Here is a 26,699-nt window from a genome sequence, read left to right as displayed (position 1 = left end):
AATGTTTCAGTTTTGATATAACATAAAAATCAATAAACATAATCTATTTTTTAAGTCCAGTGGTCAGAAGAGGGCCTCATGGTGTGCCTCAAATGCGGCACCTGCTCACCTTTTGAAACGTCTCCTGCCGGAATCGGGGGAAGACAGACGAATATTTGTTTCTAGGCAAGAAGTGGAAGCAATGTGTATGTCTAATAATGGGAGAATTAAGTAAGTTATAATAGGCAGGATGAGGTTTTGTCCTGCTATTAAAAATGTTTATGAAGAATTTTAAGAACATGAGAAAATGGTGATAATAAAATAAAAACACAGCATATTGAACTGTATATGTAGTTCTCTGATATTCCTGACAAAGTTTTATTAGGGGAGAATTTGAGGTAGTTGTAGAATGACTGTGACAGCACACCTACCCGGCCAGGTGGGGGTGCCAGCCACGGGGCGAGGCCAGGTGAACAGGTGGACTGGGCTTCTTCCCTTCCTCTAGGATAGAGAGGAGCTGGAGGAAAGGATTTCTTACTTCAAAACCTACCTGGAGACCAAAGGGGCAGCGCTGAGCCAGACCATGGAGTTTCTTCCTTTCTACGCCCTACCTTTTGTTCCCAACCCTATGGTACACCCCTCGTTTAAAGAACTCTTCCAGGTAAGTGGCAGGCTTTGAATTTGTATCAGATCCTAGACAACACTGGGGTTTCACCTTATATATACTAGCAGTTTCTGAGTGGTGCTTTAAAAAACTAAGATTTGCTTAAATTATTCTTTTAACTACAGCCATCATTTTCTCACAGTGAAGCTTCCTTTGTGAAGAGCATGGCATAGCAGCGTGGAGAAAGCTTAGACCCGGGGTGGAGCAGGCAGAATCAGGGGCGGGTGCGGCCACGGCACAGCGGGCAGCACGGCTGCTCGGGTCTGGGGTTCCAGGGCAGACGTCATGCTTTAAGGAATTTAGTGACCTTCAGTATTCATGGAGAATCATTTTATTCCATTTTTTCCTTCTGCTACTCTACATCTGTTCTTTTAATGGTCATCATAGATATTTTAGTATGTATATATAATAAAGTCTAAAGTATATATCTTTATTCCTTCCTGAACATTCAATGAACTTAGAATGCATTAACTTCATTCATCCTTTTCCCAATTTATGTGCTATTGTTGTCAAGTATTTCAGTTATATACTTTACCTGCACAAATTGGAAATTTTTACTATTTTATGCAATCAGTGTATATTGATGTTCCCTTATATTTACCTGTATTTTTGTCACCATTCCTTCTTGTGTTAAGGACCTTCCATCTGGGATAATTTTCTCCTCTGAGTTAAGTACATTCCTTTAAAGTCTCCTGTACTTGAATATCTCTTCTTTCAGTTCCTGTTTGTCTGAAAATGTCTGTGTTGCTTTCCTAGGGTTTAGAATATTATGTTCACAGTTATTTTGCTTTAGTATATTGAAGATGTAAAGCTTAGCCATATTGCATCGTCTCCTAGTTCTCATTGTTTCTATTTTGAAGTTGGCTGTCACTCTAATTGCTGTGCCTTTGTAGGTGATCTCTTTTTTCTCTGGCCTTTGGGATTGTACAATTTCACTACAATGTGTCTAGGGGTAGATTTCTGTTTTACTTAAGATTTGTTGGGCTTCCTAGATGCAAAGTTTTGTGTCTTTCAACAACTCTGGAAAATTCTTAATTTGTATCTCTTTATATATTACCTCTTCCCCATACGCTTTTCTATCCCTGGGATATCTGATTAAATGTATGTTAGACTTTTTCATTGTATTCTCCATGTCTTTTTATTTTTTCATTTTTTAAATTGTGGTAAAAAATACATAACAAAATTCATCATTTTGGCCCTTTGTAAGAGTACAGTTGAGTAGTGGTAAGTACCCGCTCGTCGTTATGCCCTCCGTGTCTTTTAACGTCTTACGTTTTCCGTTTCTTTTTTTTTTTTTGAGACAGAGCGTTACTTTGTTGCCCAGGCTAGAGTGAGTGCCGTGGCGTCAGCCTAGCTCACAGCAACCTCAAACTCCTGGGCTTAAGCGATCCTACTGCCTCAGCCTCCCGAGTAGCTGGGACTACCGGCATGCACCACCATGCCCGGCTAATTTTTTCTATGTATATTTTAGCTGGCCAGATAATTTCTTTCTGTTTTTAGTAGAGACGGAGTCTCGCTCTTGCTCAGGCTGGTCTCGAACTCCTGACCTCGAGCGATCCACCCGCCTCGGCCTCCCAGAGTGCTAGGATTACAGGCATGAGCCACCGCGCCCGGCCTCGTTTTCCATTTCTTGATCTCTCTCTCTGTATTCTCAGTGATTTCTTCCCATCTGTCTTCTGGTTCATAAACTTACCCTTCAGCGATACTTAATCTGTTCTTTATCCTTTTCCCTGAATTTGTAATTTCAGTTATTAGCTCTTTTTTATAGAAGTTTTTTTGTTTTTTATTTAGCTTTGCTGGGTCATTTTTGTAATCTCTTAGTTCATTTTACTTGGGTGTTGAGGGCATTTTTTTGAGACCTGGGTGCAGTTTGATTCTTCCAGAAAAGGTTTGCGTTTGCATCTCCCAGTCACCTGGTGCATTACCAACCCAGGACTGTTTTAAATGACATTATTTGCTGGAGGTTTTGTGGACCACACAGATAGTATCAGTTTCAGCTGCAGTCTTTTATGGGACTAAGTGTGGTTTTGAAGTCTCAAATGAGGTTTTCCCTTTCTTCTACCTATGTGACAGTCAAGACAGGTATGTTTCCTTGTTGTCCCCTTCTGTGTAGTGGCTTTATTTATCTGTAACCTTTTACTGATGGTGTAGCCCTTTGGGTCCCAATTTTAAGCTGAAGTCTCCTATCAGATTACTTACTTTGGGCAGATCTTACTGTCTTCCATCCTCTCAGAACTGAAGTTCAAGGTCTTGTTTTCCTTAGGGCAAAAACTGCCTTTGATGCTTTGTTTTCTCTGAGTTCCTGCTTTTCCTTCATGTTTGACCACTGCAGTTCCTTTCTTGCCCCTCAGGGGTGCATTTAAAAAGATGGCCACACGCATTCTCCAGACGGAAGTGATCATATCTCGAAGCCCCTCTCACAGGACGTGCTTTGTGCCATCCCAGAGCATACTCAGAGTGAGGGTGGATTATACAATTTCTTGATCACAGTTTCCAGCATGTGCTTTGTTGGATTTTATCCATGGCTTTCTACACCTTGTCATTAGAAATGCTTCTTTTGTTTTCCTGGTAAGTTCTGGAACTCTTGCTTCCTTGTTAGAAATTTTTGTCTTGCTTTAAAAAGATGGTCTTTATTTTATCCAGTTTCCTTAGTTGTTTTCATTGCTTTTTCTGATTATCTCTTCTGCAGTGGTGACAGCAAAGGAAATCCCTTTGTAGAGATGGTAATGAGTTCTTTTCTGCAGACTCAGTTTGTCAGTGAGCACCCCCTTGCAGACATACTTAGGTATGCCTATGATTGATTACTTCAGGAAAAACTTCTCCTCGCCTTTTATGAGCCAGGGACATGAGTTATGCTTAATTACCGAGGAGTTAAGGAAATGGAAGGGACTCTTGCAGGCTCTGCGAGGAAGGGAGGAGGCAACAGGTCAACCAAGGGCGTGAGCCCCCACTTCCATGCAGTAACCCCACTTTGATCCATTTAGTGTGTTAGCGTTCTGAGCAAGATCATGAATGATAAAAAGGGTTCTGCTGTTGGGGGAAAAGGTCAGACAATCACTAACCTACTTTAACGTTCCCCTTCTGCAAGGACAGACGCTGTGACATAAAGAGGGTAGGTGGCTTCCCGACGTGCAACAGACCCGCACTGCGCTTCCCCCAGTTCTTCGCTATTCTTGTTGGAAGCTGGGTAGCGAAAGGGCCCTCAGACTTGGGGAATGTTCTTACTCTCAAAGCTGAAAGCTCAGCAAAAATAAGTACAGTCAAGAAAAAAATAGGGGATTCCTGCCCAGAGAGGTTGTATTCAATCTTATCCCTGCCATTAGCAGTGCACCATAAGGCAATTAAATTGAAATGGCATATTGGTTGATTTTACAAAGTGGTAATCAACAACAGAGTGAGCCTGAGCAAGAGCGAGACCCCGTCTCTACAAAAAATGGAAAAATTAGCCAGGAGTGGTGGCGCATGCTGGTAGTCCCAGCTACTCAGGCAGCTGAGGCAGGAGGATCGCTTGAGCCCAGGAGTCTGAGGTTGCTGTGAGCTATGATCATGCCACTGCACTGTAGCCTGGGCGACAGAGCGAGGCCCTGTCTCAAAACAAAACAACAACATAGCAATTTAACTGGAAGTCTACATGTACCAAATATTTTGCTTTGTTTTGTGAGATGTCTTTTTTCGTAAGACTGACGTTGGCCAACATAGCAGTCCTGTCCGGAGATTCTTTTCCATATGGTCGAGCTGTAGCACACTGCGTTGGTTTCCTAGGGTTGCCCTAACAAAGTACCACAGATAGGGTGGCTTAAAACGACAGAAATTGATTGTCTCACAGTTCTGGAGACTAGAAGTCTGAATCAGGGTGCCAGCAGGGCCACGCTTTCCCTGAAGCCTCTAGGGGAGGATCCTTCCTTTCCTCTCCCAGGTTCTGGTGGCCATAGGTGTTCCTTGGCTTGTGGCAGCATCGCTCTAATCTCTGCCTCTGCCTTCACGTGGCCATCCTCCCTCTGCCTGTGTCTACATTTCCTTCTCCTTGTGAGGGGACCAGTCATACTACGTTAAGGGCCCACCCTACTCCAATGTGTCATCTTAACTTTAATTACATCTGCAATGACCCCATTCCCCGTGGTTTCATGTTCTGAGGTACCAGGGATTAGGACTTAAGCATATCTTTTGGGGGGACACAATTCAACCTATAATAACACACCCTTTTTTAAAAAAAAAGGATCTCAGTCTGTTGCCCAGACTGGAGTACAGTGGCACGATTATACCTCACTGCACCCTGGAACTCTTGGGCTTAAATGATCCTCCTGCCTCAGCCTCCTGAGTAGCTGAGACTACAGGTGTGTACCACCACACCCGGCTAATTTTTCTATTTTTTGTGGAGACAGGGTCTCTCTGTGTTGCTCAGACTGTTCTAGAACTCCTGGCCTCAAGCAGTCCTCCCACCTTAGCCTCCCAAAGTGCTAGGATTACAGGTACGAGCCACTGCACCCAGCCAGCCCTAATTTTTAAATTTTTTATTGAGATGGGGTCTCTACAGAGCTTTGTAGAGTTATATTGCCCAGGCTGGTCTCGAACTCCTGACCTCAGTGATCCTCCCACCTTGGCTTCCCAAAGCACTGGGATTATAGGTGTGAGGCCACTGCACCCAGCCATAACATACACATTATAAACAAAGTTTATACACACTGTCAGGGAATTATAAAATTTTTTAAATATAAGAACTTTCTGTTCATTGGGCAGTACTTTTTCCAGAAGCCAGGTGACATGCTGGCTAGATGATTGGGTGGGGTGGAGGCGTGGAGGCAAATGCAGGGCTGGAGGGGAGGAGGAAGTGGGCAAGGACAGGGAGGTCTGAGGGTGAAGGGGCAGGATCCAAAGGACAGTAGATATGATATGAACTTTTAGTGATAGAGCTGCTTTTTTGTGGAACTTCTTGGTTTGAGTGGAAGATGTTTTTGTATATATAAAGAGTCAAAAAGGCAAATTGTCCTGAGAAAGATCCTTACTTGTTGCACTTCTTTTACTATTAAATATTTGTCATTATTTTCTCCTTATTGAGCATTATTTGAGATAAATAATTTATTTTTAAGGGGCAAATCAAACTAAAAGTATATCATAATCCTTGGCATGATGGGGTATTTGTGGCAGGTATAGCTTCTGTCATTTTTTCTTATTTAGAGTAGGTTTATGGAAATGAGTCCTTTTCTTCGGGAAGCTTTCAGTAGCTTGGTGATAATTGTTTGTTGTGCCTACCAGTGCCATGCATGCCTAAACCTTACTGAATTATTTTTGGTATTCACCCTAATAAGGTTACTTGTCACAATTGTGTTTAAATCACATGAAATATTCATATCATATACAGGGTTATTTTTTCTCTGTTTATGATAGAACTCTGTTTTTTTCCTCCTGTTGTGGATACTTGAATCTTCTGTAAATGAATTGGTCAGATGTCCTAAAATCTGTATTTCACAGTCTCACATCACTTGCAAGACATCTCATTTTTGGTTCTAATAACGGGCAGGGATATTTAACGCACTCGTTACAACCTGATGATAGTGTTGGCATTTAGTGACTTAATGTTTTTATTTTTGTTCCTTTGTTTTTTTCTTTAGGATTCCTGGACTCCAGAGTTGAAGTTGAAGTTGGAAAAGTTTCTAGCTTTAATATTTAAAGCTAGCAACACACCAAAGCTTTTAACAATGTATGTATCCTTTTAAAGCAAATAGAGACCACCTATGGCCTTAGAGCAGATTTTATGCAGAGTAGCACACTTGCTTAGGTTGCCTCATACGTAGGGATAATTAATAGTGTTGCTTTTATAGTTACAAGGTGAATGGATCATTAATGGGCGGATATGCCCAGGTCTGTAAAGGTTGACTTCTGTGGCATTAGATCTCTGAGACTTGGCCAGGTCTTATTTTGATGTCATATGCCTAGAAGCTGTCTAGGTAGGGAAACAAAAGTCTGTCTTCTTATAAAAGAACTCCTTGGAATAATTGTCCCTTTGCAGAGGGTCAATCACTTTTAAGGCCTTGAGGCCATGGCATATGGATTGTGTGACCATCTAACTTGTTGTTCAAATTGGCACTTCTTTTTAAACAGTTTTATTGAGGTATAATTTATATACATGAAATCTGTTCATTGTAAATGTACAATTCAATGATTTTTAGCAAATGTATGGAGTTGTGAGGCTGTTGTCACAATCTAATTCAAATTGGGACACTTTTGAGGGTAAAAAGGGACACTAACTGGACAGAGTACCGGGGTGGCAGGTGTAAATGGAGTCTCTCCTAGGAAGAGTGGAAAATTTGGTCACCGAACCATGGGGATCTAATTTCCCAAAGGTTGTTAGTCTTTAAGGACAATTGTCTCCTTTTATTTGGAATAAAATGTAAACAAAGTTATTTTATAACAAGAATATAACAGTTTGAATTGTAAAGTTGGTGATTTTTTGTTTAATGAAAATTTTAGGCTATTTTGCCACATAATACCTTCTGCTTCCTCTCTAACTCTGAAGTATTTAACTCCTTTTTCCTAATTGAAGTCTTTTGTCTCTAGGATTCCATGACACATTTCAACATCAGCTTCCCAAGTCTTCAGTGGCTTCAAATTCCTTAGCCTGGCCTGAGCCACAGTCAGACTGAACTATAGCTCTTCTCTCTGGTTTTTAGTGAAATTTGGACTTTTCCAACTTGGCTTATATTTTAACATACTTTTTAAAAGTAATTCTCAGTTTAAAACTTATGAGTGCCAATATGTTAAGAATCTAAATGAAATTATTTACATAGTAAATTATATTACTTATATTAACAATATATTAGTATGTTAATAATAATACTTCATAGGAAGAGTATGAGGATGAAGTTAATACCTATAACTTGCTTAAAACAGTCTGGCACATAATAAGTACTTGTTAACTATTAGCTGTTAGTATGAGAATTTGTAAGTACTTGTCACCTTTCATCCTATTCAACATGCTTTAAAGCATACACTGAAATATAGCAGGTAACTATAAACAGTGTTCCTTATTTTTCTTGTTACATGAAAATATTTGCAGTTCAGCTCAATATATTAAGCTTCTATTATTAGTTAAATATTGTGCTCGAATTAGGGATATAAAGAAAAGGTCAAGACGTAGTTCTCTTAGCCACGGTGGAGTTTTAAACAATAAAATGGGAGTCTGTGAGGCAGACAGAGTGGGGTTAGGAATTGCAGGTAGAGGGAACAGCCTGTGCAAAGGCACGGAGACAGTATCTTTGGGAAAAATACAAAGAATTTAATATTGCTGGAGCAGAGGACTGACAGAGAGAAGGTCAGAGACGAGGCAGTGGCCTAGTCATGAAGGTTTGTGCGAAGTCCTGTAAGGAATGACGAACCTTTAAAGCATTTTATTTCTTTTGATTTCAGCAAACACAGAAACTTTGAAGTGCTTTAAGTAGGAGACTAACATAGTAGTATTTAACCAAAAAAAATTATTTTTTAATTCCTGATTATAAAAATCAGTCATACTTCCTATATATATACACACCCAAAAGTATGTAATGTTTATAACAAACATAGATACATGTATGTGTGTATATAGTTTTAAGTAATTTTATGAAATGAAGAAAAAATTTCCCCATATCATTAAGTAGTCTTCAAAAACATGTTAAGTAACTTCAGAAGGTTAAAACTTAGTTATTAATACCATGTGACCCAGCAATTACACTCCTGGCTATTTACCCAAGAGAAATGAAAACATATATCAACACAACTTGTACATGAATTGTTCATAGTAACATTTATTGCAGCCAAAAAGCGTAGAGTCCAAATGTCTATCAGCTGATGGATGGATAAATAAAATATGCATATGTCCATACAACGGAATATTACTTGGCCATCAAAAGAAATGAAGTACTGACTCATGCTGCAATGTGGATGAACCATGAAAACATTATGCTAAGTAAAAGAAGCCAGTCATAAAAGGCCACATATTGTATAATTCCATTTATAGGAAAGGGCCAGGCTGGGCACGTGACTCACAATGGTAATCCCAGCACTCTGGGAGGCCGAGGTGAGAGGATTTCTTGGGGCCAGGAGTTTGAGACCAGCCTGGGCAATAGGCAGACTCTATCTCTACAAAAATAAAAATATAAATATTAGCTAGGCATGGGGGTGCACATCTGTAGTCCCAGATATTCAGGTGGCTGAGGTGGGAGGATCACTTGAGCCAAGGAATTTGAGGCTGCAATGAGCTATGATCAGATCACTGCGATCCAGCCTGGGTCACAGAGTGAGATCCTGTCTCTAAAAAAAAAAGAAAGAAAGAAAGAAAGGAAGAAAGTTCCAAAAGAGGCAAATCTGTAGAGACACAAAGTAGATAAGTGGTTGCCAGGGGCTGGGGTGGACAGAGGACATGGGAGTGAGTGCTGATGGACATAGGGTTTCTTTTTGGGGGATGATGAAAATGTTCTAAAATTGATTATGATTATGGTTGCACAACTCTGTGAAAATACTGACAATCATTGAAATGTACACTGTAAATAAGTGAATTATATACTATATGAATAAAGCTGTCACCAAAAAATTAAGAAAAATTTAATTCAGATGAATTAAATTAAAGGAGAAAAAAAATCCAAGATAAGTAATTTGCCTTCATGCAGCTAGACATTTGGGAGCTGAGATTTGAACCCAGGCAGTCTGTGTCCAGAGTCTGTGATCTTAGCCACTGTGCTTTGCTGCTTTCATCCCAATATCAATTTCTTAGGTTAAAGCTTCAGAATTGAAGTTACAGAGTTAAAGGGTGTGGATTCAGGTTTGCATGTTCAGTAGGATGTTTTGGTAGCAGTGGGGAGGACTTTTGAAGGGCATGGGAAGGCCAGTTAGGAGGCTTTGAAACAGCGCAAGACTTGGTTGGTTTCCCACAGTGATAACTGAGATGGAGAGAAGAGGATTTATTTGGGAGCGAGTCTACCAAGTATTGAGAAGTTGCTTAGCTAGTTATAGCAACATTTGGAACTGAGAATTCTCTTTTTCACATGCTGAGGTTTTTTCACAGATTGGCCACACAGTGTTAGAGTATTGCATCCCAAATGCCTATTTTCCTGAACTTCTTTCTCATCCCAGAAGGAGAATGGACAAAGTAACAAAGGTAAATCATCTAGATTAAAACTTTTATAAGAACAACTTTGCCAAATTAAGTCTTAAGTAGTGCGATAGGCACAGAGATGGAAAGAATTCGTGGACTTGGCAAATGAAGGCTTTAAATGTCTGAATATTTATGAAGTGCTTTGCAGTCCTATTTATCTGCCCTTCCTTGAGGCCCCCCTTTCAGGATAGCCAGTACTGTTAGCTTCCTCTTCTATATCAGATAACTAAGGCCTGGAGGAATGCGGAGAATCCTGGTAACATCCCAAAGCCAAGTGCTGCAGCAGCACAGTTAGAAGGCTCCATGCAGCATGGGTGAGCAAAGAATTATTTTAATATCTTTAGCTTTTACTTTCAATTAGTCAAGTGGGGCCTTATCTCATTAGCAATATGTAGTGCCCATTCTTATAAAGCATTTCCATTTTTTACATTCAAAGTAGAAATTCTAGTCTTAAGTTTGTAGCACAAAATGATGTTTTTCCATGGTCAGTAATGTTTACTAGAGCTGTTCATTTTTCAGTAAAGTGAGAAAAACTTTATTTAAAATGCAATAATAGGTGGCCACAGTTGGGCACTTTGCCTCAGTTTTGTCTTTGACACTACATTTTGAAAACTGCCTAAACTGTGATGTTGGGAAGGGTACCTGGGGTGCTTCATGCCATTGATAAGTACCGGTGGCACAATCCTCAGTTCCCGGCAGGTGGAGTTTTACTACATGAAATTTTTGTTCCATGAAATAGCACATTTGCCCTTTTCAAAGCAGAGTAATGTCAGAGAGGATTTCAACTTCCTGCCATTGTTTTTCCATGTTTCTTTTCAGAGAGTTAAAGTTTTTTTTAAAGAAAGGAGGTATTAGTAAAGTGTTTAGCTCTTTGCTTACCAGGGCATTGACAAATGAGCAGTGTTTTAGATTTGCATCCAAGGAGGGCTTTGGTCACTTCCGATGAGAAGGCTTTGGAGGCTTGGGCTTGCTTTTGCCCTTTGTAGCCTGGTGCATCCCCAGCCCGCCATTCTAAACATGCTGCTGGTTCTGCCAGATACGGCCCCACGAGGTCAACCTGGAATGCTCTGAGGCTCACAGGCTGCTCTGGCTGGAGCACAGCCTTGGAGCTCCCCGAGATTGCTCTGCCCTTGGTATGGGTCCTCCCGCGGAGTTGTCCCAGCCGGTCTCCTCAGCTCTGACGGCCTGCTCCGCAAGTGTTATTCCAGGCCCAGGCCGTGGCCAGGGTGGGTCCCATGCTGGTTTCCTCGCGTCCAGCACAGCTGGCACTCTTAACCTGGGCTGGGCATTTGCATCTTGTCCTGCAGCTCCTGGAAATGCACCTCATCCCACTGTTCTGCTGCCGCCCAACAGACCACCCAGACTTAGTGACATTCATTTATTACTAACCTGCATGGTCTGGGAGTTGTGGGCTCAGGCCATTCTCCCTGGGGTGTCTCTTGTGTGCAGTCAGATGGAGCCAGGAGGGGCCACTCCAAGGCACTCACCTGCATGAGTCTGGCGGTGGTGCTGGCTGTCACCTGGGATCTCAGCAGAGGCCCTTGACCAGAACACCTACGTGGCCTCTCCATGTGGCCTGGGCTTCCTCAGGGCATGTTGTCTGGGTTCCAAAGTGAATGTCCCCAGAGAAAGCCAGGTGGAAGCTGTGTCACTTTTTTTCTGTCTTCCAAGCTCTGAAGTAACTCTGTCATTTCTGCTGCATTTTGCTCATTACAGGTGAGTTCCTAAAGCCAGCTCACATTCACAGGAAGGAGAATTACACTCCAGCCCTTGATGGGAAGGAGCGATTGTCGAAGACTTTGCAGACATTTTAAAACCATTATTCCACCCACATCCTTTGGGCTCCAGAGAACTGCCTTAGTTCTCAGTTGGATCTGCTAAGTCCCTGTTCAGAATTGATCTTTGGTATCATAGGCAGTGGGGGTGGAAAGGTGGTAAGAAACTTCTCTCTGGTTCCTGAGTCCCTGCAGCTCCTGTCTCCCTAGCACACCCTGTCACTTTTGAGCATAGCTTTGTGCTGGGAGTGTTATCTCTCTGATAAATGGACCAATTTTGCAGATCAAGTAAACTTGGGAGGAGGATTGTAAATAGAAGAGCTTTTGTTTCTCTACAGGTCTTTACTCTGGAATTTCAGCAAGGAGGCCGAGGTTTTCCAACCTTCTTTAGGTTTGATTTTAACTGAGTTTTCTGAGGATAGCCAGGCAGAATGTCTGTGGAATTGAGTCTGACAGGCTAGGTGTATAAGTAAACTCTGTAATGTAGTATTGCCGTGGAGATCAGGGATTAACAGCTTGGGCCCAGGCATGACAGTGAGTTGTCACCACTTGTCCCCTCCTCCTGCAGCTAAGGCTGCAATGATCAAAAGACACAGATATGCCCCCAATTTAATTCTACACTCAGGTGGGTTTTTGGGTTTTTTTTAAATGATGTTTTACTTTTTAAAATTTATTTATTTATTTTTGAGACAGAGTCTCACTCTGTCGCCTTGGGTTGAGTGCAGTGGCATCATCATAGTCACTGCAACTGCAAACAGCTGGGCTCAAGCAATCCTCCTGACTTAGCCTCCCTAGTAGCTTGGACTACAGGTGCACACCATGATGCTCGGCTAATTTTTGTTTTTAGTAGAGACCGGGTCTCACTCTTGCTCAGGTTGGCCTCAAACTCCTGAGCTCAAGCAATCCTCCCGCCTCAGCCTCCCAAAGTGCTAGGATTACAGGTGTGAGCTCCGACGCCTGGCCTCAGGTGTTTTTGTAATGGAATGTTTGGGTGATACCATTATTCTAGGTGTCTTGATAGGAAGTTTTCATGGATAAAGTGAGATTTTCATAGGCTTTTGAAGATGGCAAGAAAAGTATTTGTAGTAGAAAATCCTCTCAAAAGGAATAACATTAAAAAATAGTGTTGGGTGGCAATATAGCACATTGGATTATTATTTTCACCTAGCCATTTTAAAAAGATATAAAAATAGCATCTTCTGGCCGGGCGCGGTGGCTCACGTCTGTAATCCTAGCACTCTGGGAGGCCGAGGCGGGAGGATCGCTTGAGGTCAGGAGTTTGAGACCAGCCTGAGCAAGAGCGAGACCCCATCTCTACTAAAAATAGAAAGAAATTATCTGGACAGCTAAAAATATATAGAAAAAATTAGCCGGGCATGGTGGCACATGCCTGTAGTCCCAGCTACTCGGGAGGCTCAGGCAGGAGGATTGCTTGAGCCCAGGAGCTTGAGGTTGCTGTGAGCTAGGCTGACGCCACAGCACTCCAGCCCAGGCAACAGAGGGAGACTCTGTCTCAAAAAAAAAAAAAAAAAGAAAGAACATCTTCTGGCATTTCTGACATAGTTCATTCAGCCTCTTCAGAAAATGAGCAACGGATAATTTTTCTAGAATTTGGAGCCCTAAACAGTATTTTTAAAAATGATGACCTATATGTATAGTTATAAGTTATAATTTTCTTTATCTAGTATATGTGGATTGGGAAAATACCAAAAAGGAAATTTATATCTGACAAAGAAGAAAGAATGTTTCATTATAGAGTGACTGATTTTAGGTTTTTATATTAGGTTAGAAAAACAATTCTGTATTTTAAAATTGATTATTTTGTCTTGAGCAGCCAAGGTCTCTGTCTCTACAGTGAAATTCTCATTTACACTTAAACGAACAGACAAAAGCACCCTGAAATGAAGTAGAAATGTTAGAAAGCTTATGTGGCTGGGGAGAGATTTGTGCCACTGTTGTTATTGATTCCTTGCATGCTGGAATTACAGGAAAACTTCCTGTGACTTTAATTGACATTCTTTTAAATTCTTTTTCTTTTTCTTTTTTTTTTTTTCGAGACAGAGTCTCGCTCTGTTGCCTGGGCTAGAGTGCCGTGGCATCAGCCTAGCTCACAGCAACCTCAAACTCCTGGGCTCAAGCGATCCTACTGCCTCAACCTCCTGAGTAGCTGGGACTACAGACATGTGCCACCATGCCCAGCTAATTTTTTTCTCTATATATTTTTAGCTGTCCAGATAATTTCTTTCTATTTTTAGTAGAGACGGGGTCTCGCTCTTGCTCAGGCTGGTCTCGAACTCCTGAGCTCAAGCGATCCTCCCATCCTCCCACCTCGGCCTCCCAGAGTGCTAGGATTACAGGCGTGAGCCACCGCTCCCAGCCGAAATTCTTTTAGTTGTATCTCTCTCTCTCTCTCACATTTAAGACTTGGAATGCAGTTCTTTGGACTTTTGTACAAATTATGTCAGAAGTTTTGGAATATGAAGGGTCTCCATAAATTTCACTGTCATGACTGACAGTTTTATTAAAATAACATGGAGTTTCTAGTAAGTCATCTCCATTAAAAGTTGAGGTCTTGCATGGCAGGCTGTCTTGACTTAGTTGTTCTTGTCTCATAAAACTTTTGACAGAGAAAAGAGTCAAAGTGCTGTTTATTGCTCTGAAATAAGGTTGATGTCTTTGAGCTGTCTCCCAAATAGCTTTTCGTCATGGGTCAGGTGCTGTTTGTAGCTAGCTAAGATGTCTGCAAGCTGATTATCTGTGGGTAGCAGGCTATTCCTCTGCTACAGGGTATGCAGTCGTCCCTTGGTATCTGTGGGGGATTGATTCCTGGACCCCCGCAGGTACCAAAATCTATGGATGCTAAATCTCTTATATAAAACGGTGTAGTGTTTGCATATAACCTATGCACATCCTTCTGTATACTTTAAATCATCTCTAGATCACTTATAATACCTAGCGCAATGTAAATGCTCTGTAAATAGTTGTTATACTGTATTGTTTAGGGAATAATGACGAGAAAAAAAGTCTGCACATGTTCAGATGTGGGTTTTTTTTCCCCAAATATTTTTGATCCGAGGTTGGTTGAATCCACAGATGTGGTACCCATGGAGACAGAGTGCCAACAGTATTTGAAAATGGTCACAAACATTTCAGCCCCATTGCCAGCTTCTCTCATTCCTGTATGCTGCGGGCAGTTAAATCTTTTTTCCCTCACATGTTCCACACTTTGAAATTGTAATAAATTCCAATTCTGGGTTCCCAAGGCAAAAGTTCCACAAATAATCCCTTATGTTTAGTTAATTGCAAAATGAGTTTCTGAGAAGAGTTCCTTTGTGCAGTCCACTTTAGGGAGGGACTGCTTTGGACATTCACACTGAGGATTTGGGAGGTCATCTGGCCCAGATAACGGGTTTTAGTACCTGATTCATCATGTACCACTTGGTACATGTTAAGAAAGCTGTCGCAGATGTTCTCTAGCATTTGCTTCCATGAAATGAAATCATGAATGATACTATATAGCATTTTCATCTTTGGGAGTTTTAGTTTAACTTTCAATTTTATACATATGGAAAACTTTAATAATTGCACAAATTTAACATATTGTAAGAGGCAGAAAGTAGTGACTCCCTCTCCCTAGTAATATTTAAGGAGAAGCTTGATAAATGATTTTCAGGGATATTCTCCAAGGGTTTAAGTACTGGATGTAAATTCATGCCAGATGACTTTTAAAAGTTATCTTTCAATACCGAGATTTGTATATTTTGAATAAATAATAATAGTTCATTATCAAGTGATATTTTGGATTTTAATAATTCAAGTATTTTACTTCTCCACACATAAACAATCATGAAACATGAAAGTTTTTGAAATATAATTTGAATGTAGGTGATCTTTATAGCTGTTTAGAACACAAATTAGGAAGGAAGACTGAGTAACTTAGGACAGTGGTTCTCAAACTTATGGTATGCATCAGAGCCATTTGGAGAGTTTGTTAAAAATATAAATACTGAGACTCCACTCATTATCTATAAAATCCAAATGTCTGGGGAGAGCCCTGATCATCTTTAGTTCTGGATGATTCGCATATCTTTTAAAGCTTGCATACGACTATTTTAGGATGGAAACTTTCTGCCACTTTTTCAAGTCATCTACTTGCATAGAAATGCATGTAGAAAGCCTTTGCCCTCTCCATGGAATGAAATAATAATAATAGCCACCACCTGCCTGGGCCAGCCATTGTGCTAGGCTCTCTGAGTATATTTTTTCATTTAATCCTCACAATAACCCTTCAAGGTAATATCGTTACCCCCATTTTATAGGTTAAGAAGTGAGAATCTAAGAAGTTAAATATTTTGTGTATGCAGCAAGACAGCAGTAGAGTAGGGATTGGAGCCTAGGTCTTTATAATTTCAAAGTCTCTCTCTCTCCTTGAAACCTGTTCTAAAATGAAGACTTTAAATATTACACACTACCTGGGTCAGGACAGCAGTGGGCTAACCTGGGTTTGGGAGCGGTATTGTCTCCTTCCACCCAAAATGTGACCTTCAAGAGAGAAGTATAATAGGTGATGAGGATTTGCCCGTTCCAGCTGTGGTCAGGGCGGCGCGTGGCCTCAGTCTCTCTAGGCTGCTCCGTGGAGGGATTCCAAGCAGAGAACCCTTGAGCCTTCCAAGCTGTTTGCTTTAAGGCCTGGTGGCAGTGATTTTATGTTTTATCAAACTGGTAGAATGAGCACTGGAATTTTTTCTTATTCTGGATTCTTGTTTTTCTCAGCATCAGTCAAGTGGCCCTAATTTTTATTTAAAATGAAGATCTGTCCTGCAGATATGAATTGTCCCCCAGATAACCTCATAGTGCAAAAACGGAGAAAAAGACATAGGTTTGGTTGAACCATTGTGTGAGCTGACTATAGAAGGCTGACTGTAGATTTTGTTTCTTAGTCATGGAGAGAAGAACTAAAAGAAATTGCATAACGTTCAGGCAAGGAAATAGATTTTTTATTTTTGAGCCAGGGTCTCGCTCTGTTGCCCAGGCTAGAATGTAGTGGTGTCATCATAGCTCACTGCAGCCTCAAACTCCTGGGTTCAAGTGAGCCTCCTGCCTCAGCCTCCCGAGTAGCTGGGAGTACAGATGTGCACCATGACACCTCGATAATTTTTTTTCTATTTTTTGTAGAGACGGGGTCTTGCCATGTAGCATAGGCTGATCTCAAACTCCTGGGCTCAAGCAATCCTCCCGTCTCAGCTTCCCAAAGTGCGAGGATTACTGGCGTAATCCAGTAATCCACCACACCTGGCTGGAAATATAATAGATTTTGTTAGGAAACCCAGTGATGATTCAGTTGAATTTCCAGAAACAAGAAATTTTAAATCAGTGGTTACAAAGCACTTTGTAAATAACTGTGTCATGAAATAGAAGTAAAGTGTTAAACAGAAATAGTGTTGAGTTACTGTTATAGCAAAATATTCTGACAGGTGTGGTAGTCCTTTGAGAAGAATACAGTTATTTTTCATTTTGTGCACTTTTGTTGTTGTTCTCTTGTTTCATTTTAATGTAAACTGTCTTCTTAGAAATGTTGCAGCAGCTCCACCAGCAGCTTGTCGAAGCTGAACGCAGGTCAATGACATACCTGAAACGGTACAATAAGATCCAGGCGGACTACCACAATCTCATTGGTGTCACGGCGGAGCTGGTGGATTCTCTGGAGGCCACAGTCAGTGGCAAGATGGTAAGGACGATCCCCAGCTGCGTGTGCGTCTGTTTCACAAGGAAGAAGGACTGCGGGCGTGGACTGTTGGTAAGGCCAGCGGAGCCTGCCTCTCTCTCAGTGTTAAGCCAGCAGAGCCCGCTGCTCTGTTTCAGAAAGCTAGTGTACACAGAGGAGACCGAGCTGATGTTTCATGCTGTTTTTCTCGTGCTGCTTGCAATATTTTATCCATTTTCCCTAACAAATTGTTGACCATATCTTTATTTGTCTACCTTATTCTTAACATTAGCAAAGGGTAAATTTTCTGGCAATAGAAAAAATATATATATAGTGGCAAAAAAATGAGGGAGGAATGCCCTGCTGGCATACAGGAAAGCTGTTGATTTTCACATATTGATTTATATCCAGCTACCTTTTTTGTTGTTGTTGTCCTGAGACAGAGTCTCGCTCTGTCGCCCTAGGTAGAGTGCAGTGGTGTCATCTCTTAGCTCACTGCAACCTCAGACGCCTGTGTTCTAGCAATTCTCTTGCCTCAGCCTCCCTGAGCAGCTAAGACTATAGGCGCACACCATGACGCCCGGCTAATTTTTCTATTTTTAGTGGAGATGGAATCTTGCTCTTGCTCAGGCTGGTCTCAAACCCCTGACCTTGTCAAGCAGTCCTCCCTCCTCAGCCTCCCAGAGTGCTAGCATTATAGGCACGAGCCACTGTGCCTGGCCCCAGCTACCTTTTTGAACTCTATTAATCTCATAGGTTTTTTGGTTGATTCTTTCGTATTCTAGATGGACAGTCACGTCATCTTCAAATAATGATATGTTTGTTTTGCTTTTTAAATTTATATAAGCTTTCTTTTTTTTTGTTCTTAGTACCTTGGCTAAGACTTATGGGATGTTGTTGAATAATGTCATCATAAGCATCTTTGTCTTACTCCTGACTTTAATGGGAATGACTTTAGTGAGCCAAGATCTTCGAGTTTGAAGCCTGGCGCTCTTTCCTGCACATGGTGGCCACCCAGTGACTTCATTACTCCAATTTACAAAAATGATTTAAGATCCGTTTATTTTACATGGCAGCGGAAATACATGAAGTGCAATTACCTGGTTAGCAGTATGATTCTCCTGAGTGCACCTGCAGTACGTTGGCAGTTTGTTCTGTCACGTCCATGCTTTAACTCCGCCCAAGAGCTCCGATATTAAAGCAAAACGACAGCTCTACCAACTGCCGATGTGCCTCAGATGGCCCTCAGGCGGGTCCTGCCTTCACCAGATGTGCTCATGTCGTCCCTGCAGATCACTCCCGAGTACCTCCAGAGCGTGTGTATCCGCCTCTTCAGTAACCAGATGCGGCAGAGCCTGGCGCACAGCGTGGACTTCACGAGGCCTGGGACGGTGAGGCTCTGCTCGGGGCAGGGTGCCTGTAGTCTGTCCCCCTAAGTTTAAAAAGAACATAACTAAAAAAAATTGAAAGAGCATGAGAAAATAACATGCAAGAGGCTGCATTTCAGCTGGCTTTTGAGGTTTGGAAACTCCCAGAAGGAACACAAAGCTGGTTTTGGAGAGGGCGCAGCTGAAAGACAGCCTCCTGCGGAGGGAGAGGAGAGACGTGTTCTGCTCCGCCCGTTGCTGCTGCTCAGAGGGGCTCCAAGGCCTGGGAATGCGTAGGAACAAGTGGCCACTCCTTTTTATGACAACTGCCATAGCGGAAGTTGTGTGTTCTAAGTGTTCTAAGGCCGGGGCTTTTTTTTTTTTTTTTTTTAGCTTTTTACTTGGAATAATTACAAACTTACAGAAAAGTTGCAAAAATAGTGCAAATGACACTAGTATACCCTTTACCCAGATTCATCAACTGTGAGCCTTTACCCCATTTGTTTGTTCTCTCTCCCTTTCCACACATGCACACACACGCACACACAATCTGTTTTCTGAACCATTTGAAGATTAATTGCATATATTATGGCCTTTTACTCCTAAATACTTCAGTGTATTTTTCTGAGACTAGGAATATTCTCTTATATAACTGTACAGTTACCAACTTCAGTAAATTTAACACTGACACACTCTTCTTATCCAATCTACCATCCATTTCCCAATTTTGTCAGTTGAGCCAATAATGTCCTTTCTATTAAAAGCATTTCCCCTCCTCTAGTAGGCTGGGGTCAGGCATTGCAGAGTTGTCGTGGCTCCTTAGCCTCTTTTAATCTTGAACACTTCCCTAGTCCTTCTTTGACTTTCATGACATTGGCATTTTAGAAGAACACAGTTTTCCTATTTTTTAATAAATATAGTATTTCTCCTTTCAAGTTTGATTTTTCCTTGTAATTACATTCCGGTTATGCATCCTCAGCCAAATATTACTCACCTGATGTTATGTCCCTAGGCTAGCACATCTGGAGGCACGTGGTTTTGAGGCAGGGGTTCTTAACCAGGGGAGCACACCAGTGTCTCTCAAGCAAGTCTTCTAAGTTCAGGAACCCATGGCCCTGGAGCTCATGCCAATCTGCTGCCTGGTTCAGAGTCTGGGGGGGTGAAGCCAGGTGTGTAGTTTTGGAATGAAGCTCCTGAGTGATCCTGAGGCACCCTGGTGGGTCAGAGTCACAGCTTTTACATAAGGGTTTTCACATTAGTGTTAGAGTCTTAATAAACAGGGGCCTTTTTTAGGTTTGTTTTTTTTTTTTTTTTTGAGACAGAGTCTTGCTCTGTTGCCCTGGCTAGAGTTGCCGTCGTATCAGCCTAGCTCACAGCAACCTCAAACTCCTGGGCTCAAGCGATCCTCCTGCCTCAGCCTCCCAAGTAGCTGGGACTACAGGTGCACACCACCATGCCCAGCTAATTTTTCTATTTTTCGTAGAGACAGGGTCTCGCTCTTGCTCAGGCTGGTCTCGAACTCCTGAGCTCAAGTGATCCTCCCACCTCAGCCTCCCAGAGTGCTAAGATCACAGGCATGAGCCACTGTGCCTGGCCCTGTTTTAGTATTTTTTTAAAAATTTATACCCTACCACATTCGCAAGATTTGAAATAGCTTATTATAATATGAGGGGAAAAATTAGAAAATAAAAATAAGTAAAGAAATTGTGATTAAATGAAAATAAGAGTAGGACAAATAAAAGTAATCAAAGATAAGGGCTGATACAAAGAATGCATGTCATGAGGTGCTCTACCTCTGGAGAGGCAGGCCACGGATTTGGCTCTGAGCTTTCTAGCAGCCTATGCAAAAAAGGAAACATGAGCAGTTACATGATCACAGTGCTCATACAGCAAGAGAGGGCAGTTATATAAATTTCATTATGTAATATTTCCTGCATCCAAAACAGCATGTGTGCTGCACGTGCAGGCCAGGAAGCACAACGTTAAAATGAACAGCCATGAGCCCACCACACATTCCCTTAAACAGACCATTTCAATGCCATGAAAGTCCTCTGGGTGCCCTTCAACCATTCAGTTTTCTCAGTAGGTTTATTACTTTTATAATTTAAAAAGAAGTTTAAATACATTTTTTAAAAAGACTGGATAAGGCTGGGCACGGTGGCTCACAGCGAAACTCTGTCTCAAAAAAACAGACTGGATGTTCATACAACTGCACCACGCCGTCACTCCTGGTGCTAAGGCCTGAGGATGGTTCTCGTGTGGATACTCATGGAAAGCACATAGTCAGGCACCGAGGAGCAGATGTCCTTGCCGCGTTCTCTCAGTGTAGCAGAAGTACCTCAGAGCTGCTGGCTGCGTCAGCCGCTCCGTACACAGGGACAGACAGATAGATGACAAAAGCTGCAAAGTCTCTGCTTTGGGAAATGCCTACAGTGATTTGAGCATGCAAAAGTCCTAGAGAATCGGCCATTTTTAAAAGATCAGTGAAGTAAATGTTGGGTAGCCAAGTTTTAAAACAGTACTTCCTCGTGAGCCCTCCAGGAAAAGGGGCAGCAAGCCATATCCCTGAGACCTGGCTGAGCCCACCCTCTGTCCACTGTACGGTCAGCCGCAGGGCAGGTAAGGAGCAGAGTGTGCGCACCAGAAGTGGTGGCTTTCTTTCTAGCAGCAATTAGCATAGCAGGATCTATGTCTAGTAGAACCATTCCTTTCTTCCCTCCTTCCCATCTATTTATTAATTCATCAAGTACTTAGTGCTTTCCAGGTTTGTGTTATAAAATCCCATCATATCTTACACATATAGGCATCCTTAAGTTTCCATTGTTTATAGGAGTAGTGATGCATACAGCTTATTTAAAACTGACATCATTTTACTAAGGGGCAGTTTAAAACATAGCTGATACTTTATCCCATTAGAAATCACTAATGTCATCTGTCAAGAGACTAGTCCTGCCATCCTGGCTGTCATGTTGGCATCCAGGTACAGATTCTGTGTAAGCATTAGAACCCGGGGGAGGGGGGATGAGCCATGGTTAGCTAAGCTCATAACCATGCTTTTCCTACTGCGGCCCTGGCTTAGGGACAGGCAATAAAAGCTACAGTCTTGCAGTTCCTAGCAGATTCTCTACAGGATGATAAAAAGTAAATGAGTGGATCATTGTAGAAGTATAAAAATACTGTCGTTGACTAGGCATGCCTAGAGTCGATTTATGATACTGATATCAGGAGTTCAGATTTATAATGTATGAAGAAGAAAATCAGGATAGAGTTTAGATGGGGTGTCTAGTGACTGAACTGATAGGATTTAGGATTTGGAAGAAGGTTGCTTGCTTTTTTGCAAGGGGATAAATTCTACTCTAGGTCCAAACAGAATGCTGTCAATTTCAAGATAAGTAAGTGGACACAGAGCAGCTTCCCTTTTAGAGTGGTCTTTGGTCAGCTCCTCCCCAGGGGCTCTGTGGAGCTCGAGTTAATTGTATTCTGTAAAGGAGCTTGGCCGGGCCCTAGAAAACTGCTGGTATCTGTAAAGGGCAGTATGTTTGATACCGGTTTTTAACTCTGGCTGAGGGGACTGTAGTGACACTGCCTGCCTTCCCCTTCGGGAAGGGCTCTACAGGGGGCTAGGAATGCCCTTTTCTTTCAAACCAGTGAAGAAAAAAACCACCTTTGATTCCCATTATAAAGCTAATTTATAGATATTATATAAAATTAAGTAGATAAATATCTGAGAATAGCCAAAAGTGTTTGAAAAATTAGCGTAACAGAGGAGAAGTTGCCTTACCAGGTATGAACTTCCTATAATGTGATTGTCATCAGAACAGGGTGTTACTGGCTTAGAAATAATACATTATGGAGCAGCATTGGGCTTCTCAGGCGTTAATGTGCAGGCACGGCGCCGGGACGCCTGGCTGAAATGCGGATCCTGGTCCAGGAGGTCTGGGATGGGCCCCGAAATTCCGTATTTCTAACAAAATCCGGGTCATGCTGGTGCTGCCTGTCTGAGGAGCACACTTTGAGTAGCAAGGGGCTGGAGCTGTGGTCCCCAACCCCCCGGGCCACAGACCATGAACTGGGCCGTACAGCAGGAGGCGAGCTCCAGCCAGCGAAGCGCCACCTGCACCCACAGCCACTCCCCATCACTCTGTCACCGACCCAGCCCTGCCCTCGTCAGATCAGTAACGGCATCAGACCCTCATAGCAACCCGAACCCCACTGCAAACGGCACACGAGAGAGAGCCAGCTTGTGTGCTCCCCATGAGAGGCGACCCCCGACTCCACATCCATGGAAGAACTGTCTTCCATGAAACCTGTCCCTGGTGTCAAAAAGGTTGGGGACTGCTGGGCTGGAGGGTCCAGAAATAGATCTAAGGATGGATGTAAACCTGGTGGACGACAGAGGTGGGAAAGGGGTGGTTTAGCTCTTGGGTCGCGGAGCCAGATGCTTTCAGGCGCTGGGAAGTGAGGGAAGCAGCTGATGTCAGACTGTGGGGAGCTGCGGGGCCTGAAGATCACGTTTCCTCCACCTCAGTGTTCAAATTCAAATATTAAAAAGGAGAAAAGAGAAGGAGGAAGCAAGACTTACTGATTGAAGCATTTTGAGGTTAAATCAGGCAGCCTGATGGGACCACTGGCTTATACCGCGCTAGCATAATTGGCTCTCAGAGAACAAGAAACTAAGTGGCGTACCTCACTCACACCGCAAAGGAAAATGCATTAACATAAATCCCAGTAGAAGAAATATCTCAGCATAAAAAATAAACTATAATAATGTTAGAAGAATTAAGAGAAGATGTGTGTCTAAGCTTAAGGGAGGGTAGGCCTTCTGAATCAAGACTGAAACCCAGGAAAGCAGTCTGGTGTCACATAAGGCATGAAGACAAGGGCAAAAGCAGATAATAGCTTTGAAAAATAATGGCCAATATCACTACAGTTTAAACAATTAAGACAATGATGAGATAGATCACCGTTTAGAGCGATTCTGCCCAGTCCTGACGAGGACGAACCCTCCCCTCCCGCAGCGCTGGGCATCTGGGGATGTTTATCAGGACTGAAAATCACTGACCTTTTGATCCCCCAAAACCACTTTTGGGACCCTAACTTAGCTCTCAGAGCATGGCTAAGCTTATTGTTGCCAGTCAGTAACAATAGATAAGCAGATTTTGAACAGGCTTTTTGTTCATTGTTTTTTAAGTGTTTTCAAACATCCGAAAGTAGACAGAATCATAAAATAAGTCCCTGTGTGCTCATCACAACTTCAGCAATTAATGGCATTTCACTAACCTTGGTTCCTTTCTTCTCCTCTACATATTTTTCCTCCCCTGAGTTCTTTAAAGCCAATTCCACACATATCATGCCACCTATATGTTAAATAATTCAACATATGTCTCTAACATATAGGGGCTATAAAAAACAAACACACACATACAACCACAATGCCAAATACAATTAATACTAATTCCATAATATCTACTACCAGTCCAGTCCGTGTTCAAATTCCTCTTATTTTCTCGAAACATCTTTTTGCAGTTCATTTGAGTCTGTCTAAACAAGTGCCACTGCATCTGGTTATATGTTTCTCAAATCTCTTTTAGTATATTTTTAATAAGGCACTGTCTTAGTGGTGAAAAAAAAATACACACACACACACACACACACACACAATGAATGGGACAATGTGAATGTCTATAAGGTAGGCAATGATTGGGCCTATAGATAAGATTAAAAGAGAATGGGGTGGAACGGGGGATTGTTCATTCTTTAAACACCTCTAGAGTGTTTGACTTGGTACAAAGTGCATGTGTTAATTTTATGCTTGAAGAGAAAATCTTGCTTTTGTTCTTCATAATGTCTTTGACCGGGCAGCTTAAAATGTCTCTGGGAGTTTGGGCAGGGAGAACCCAGCCATTTTCTATGGGGTTTTGCTTGGAGAATAACACCAGGGTGGGCAGTTTGTGAGGTACATCAGTGGCAGTGTGACTTAACTTTGGTTTGGGCTCATTTTTAAATCATGTATGACTTTGTTTGGCAAACCCTGATGGATTAAAAGCTCCGCCAACAGATTCTGTGCTGTTAGTGTGATTTAGGATCAAGGCATTACTGTCGGTGTCTAACACAGTCTGTTTCCTTCTGTCCCCTTCCCCTCAGGCTTCCACCATGTTACGAGCCTCCCTGGCACCTGTGTAAGTAACTGCTTTTAGGAATTTTTATTAAGGGGAACAGCCATGCGTAAAACCAGAATTCAAAATATCTTTAATAAACACTTATCTTAGCAGCCTAGTTTAGAATAATGCCTTTGAGCTAGAGCTCCATGTGGATATTAAAGGAAATACCAGTACTTGTAAGTAATGTTGAACTAGAATTATTTTTTAATGTTAATTCTATTTATTTTGGTAAGGTAGCATCAAATGGAAAAAAACTGTTGAATTGTTCCTATGGTATTCTGTAGAAATGAACTTAATCTACTGTCATAGTGCAGTCAACAGTCAACAGTGATGTGGTCTCTAAATTTTATATTCTCTGCTGGTTCATGCTGTGACCAGGGCCACAGGATAGCCTTGCGCATGCCCCAGCATTCCTGTCCAGATCAGTTAGGTTGTCACCCATGGGAGTGTCTGGTGCATGTTCACCAGGTGTGTGTGCTCTAGCAGTAAGGGAACTGAGGATCTTTGACTTGGACATGAGGACTAGAATGGAGTCCGGTGACCCTCTGAGTCTGGTGTGTGTGTGTGTGTGTGTGTGTGTGTGTGTGTGTGTGTGGAGGGGGACGGGAGCTGTGAGATTCCTCAGACACCTGAGGAACTTTTCTCCTCCCTCCGTCCTGCCTGAGTCTGACATTGACCAGCATTTTTTTTCTCTCCTGCTGCTTTGGCTGCAGTATAGCGTAGCACTTACAAGCACAGACTGACTGCCAGGGTTAAAATCCCACCTCTGTGTCTGGCTCTGTGACCTTGGACTACTTATATAACTTCTCTGTGCCTCAGTTTCCTCACTTATGAAATAAGAAGAATAAAAGTAATTCTTTTATAGGATGTATAGGATTCTGAAGGTAAGGATGAGTTAATATGTAGAAAGCCCTGAGTGCAGTGCCAGGGACATAGCGAACACTCTTGAGATGTTTGCTGATATTATTCTCAGTGACGTAAGAGGCAAGGTCACCTGCAGAGAGTAAAGGGGGCAAGAACAGAGAGGAGAAGGCATGACACGGTCTTCCTGGACAGCAGGAGAGTGGCTGGACCACAGAACTGTGGAGCTGTTGAGCAACTTAGTTGCTAATAAACTTAGTTGGTAATAAACTTTGTTGGTAATATTGCCTTTACTGGCAAGTGTATATGGCCCAAATAGGACAGTTTTTCTTCCCTTCAGAGGAAGCACCCCAGCGACAGAACATTGTGAAACTTGCTTTTGCAATTGGAACTTCTTTGTCTAGAACAAGAGCTCATTTAAATTTTAAATAGTTTTTTAAAATTTTTCTTGTTAAAATAATTTCAGCGTTTCAAAAATAGTACAAATAATTCCCATATACCCTTCACCTGGATTTCCCAGTGTTACTATTTCACACAAGACCAGTAGTTATCAAAATAAGAAAATTAACAGTGATACAATATTGTCATCTAATCTATAGACCTTATTCACATTTTATCAATCGTTCCATTATTTTAATTTAGTTGTCATGTCTTCTTAGTTTCCTTTGATTTATTTATTAAAATCATTCCTCAGTCTTTGTCTTTCATGGCTTTGACACTTTTGAAGAATACTGGCCAGTTATTTATAATAAAAAATTTAAAAGTAGCTCTATTAATTTTTAAACTTACAGTAGTATCTGCCTCAGGAAAAAAAGTGTCAATTAATGTGCCATGCGTGTGAGTTTACTGTTTGACATTAAAAAATGGAAGACACTTTCCCCCAGGAATGTTTACTTGAGATCTCATTTGTTGCTCTCTTTCCTGGACCCTCTAAGAAAATCTCATTTTGTCTTTTAAAAACTAACATTAAAAGAAACTAGCATGTAATTTTTTATTATGTAAGCAATACATGCTCATTATAGAAAGTCTGCATGCTACAGAAATATATGAAGGAGAAAATGTAA

At 41.8% G+C, this 26,699-nt stretch overlaps 1 protein-coding gene across 5 annotated transcripts in view; it reads left to right on the top strand.

Moving 5' to 3' along the window:
- The window catches only part of ARMC9 (armadillo repeat containing 9), a 126,505-nt gene that overhangs the window by 10,341 nt on the left and 89,465 nt on the right, over positions 1–26,699 (top strand). For all 5 annotated transcript variants that reach the window (XM_045559661.1, XM_045559664.1, XM_045559665.1 and 2 more), the window contains exons 5-10: positions 485–640; positions 6,253–6,345; positions 9,746–9,770; positions 17,113–17,270; positions 18,539–18,637; positions 24,758–24,792. In XM_045559661.1, the coding sequence (XP_045415617.1) occupies positions 485–640; positions 6,253–6,345; positions 9,746–9,770; positions 17,113–17,270; positions 18,539–18,637; positions 24,758–24,792 (566 nt within the window). The remainder of the gene's footprint in view (positions 1–484; positions 641–6,252; positions 6,346–9,745; positions 9,771–17,112; positions 17,271–18,538; positions 18,638–24,757; positions 24,793–26,699) is intronic.

The sequence above is a fragment of the Lemur catta genome, chromosome 8 (genome assembly GCF_020740605.2).
Source record: "Lemur catta isolate mLemCat1 chromosome 8, mLemCat1.pri, whole genome shotgun sequence".
NCBI classification, from domain to species: domain Eukaryota; kingdom Metazoa; phylum Chordata; class Mammalia; order Primates; family Lemuridae; genus Lemur; species Lemur catta.
Note: the sequence above shows the minus strand (reverse complement) of the source record. Positions and strands in the feature narration are given on the sequence as shown.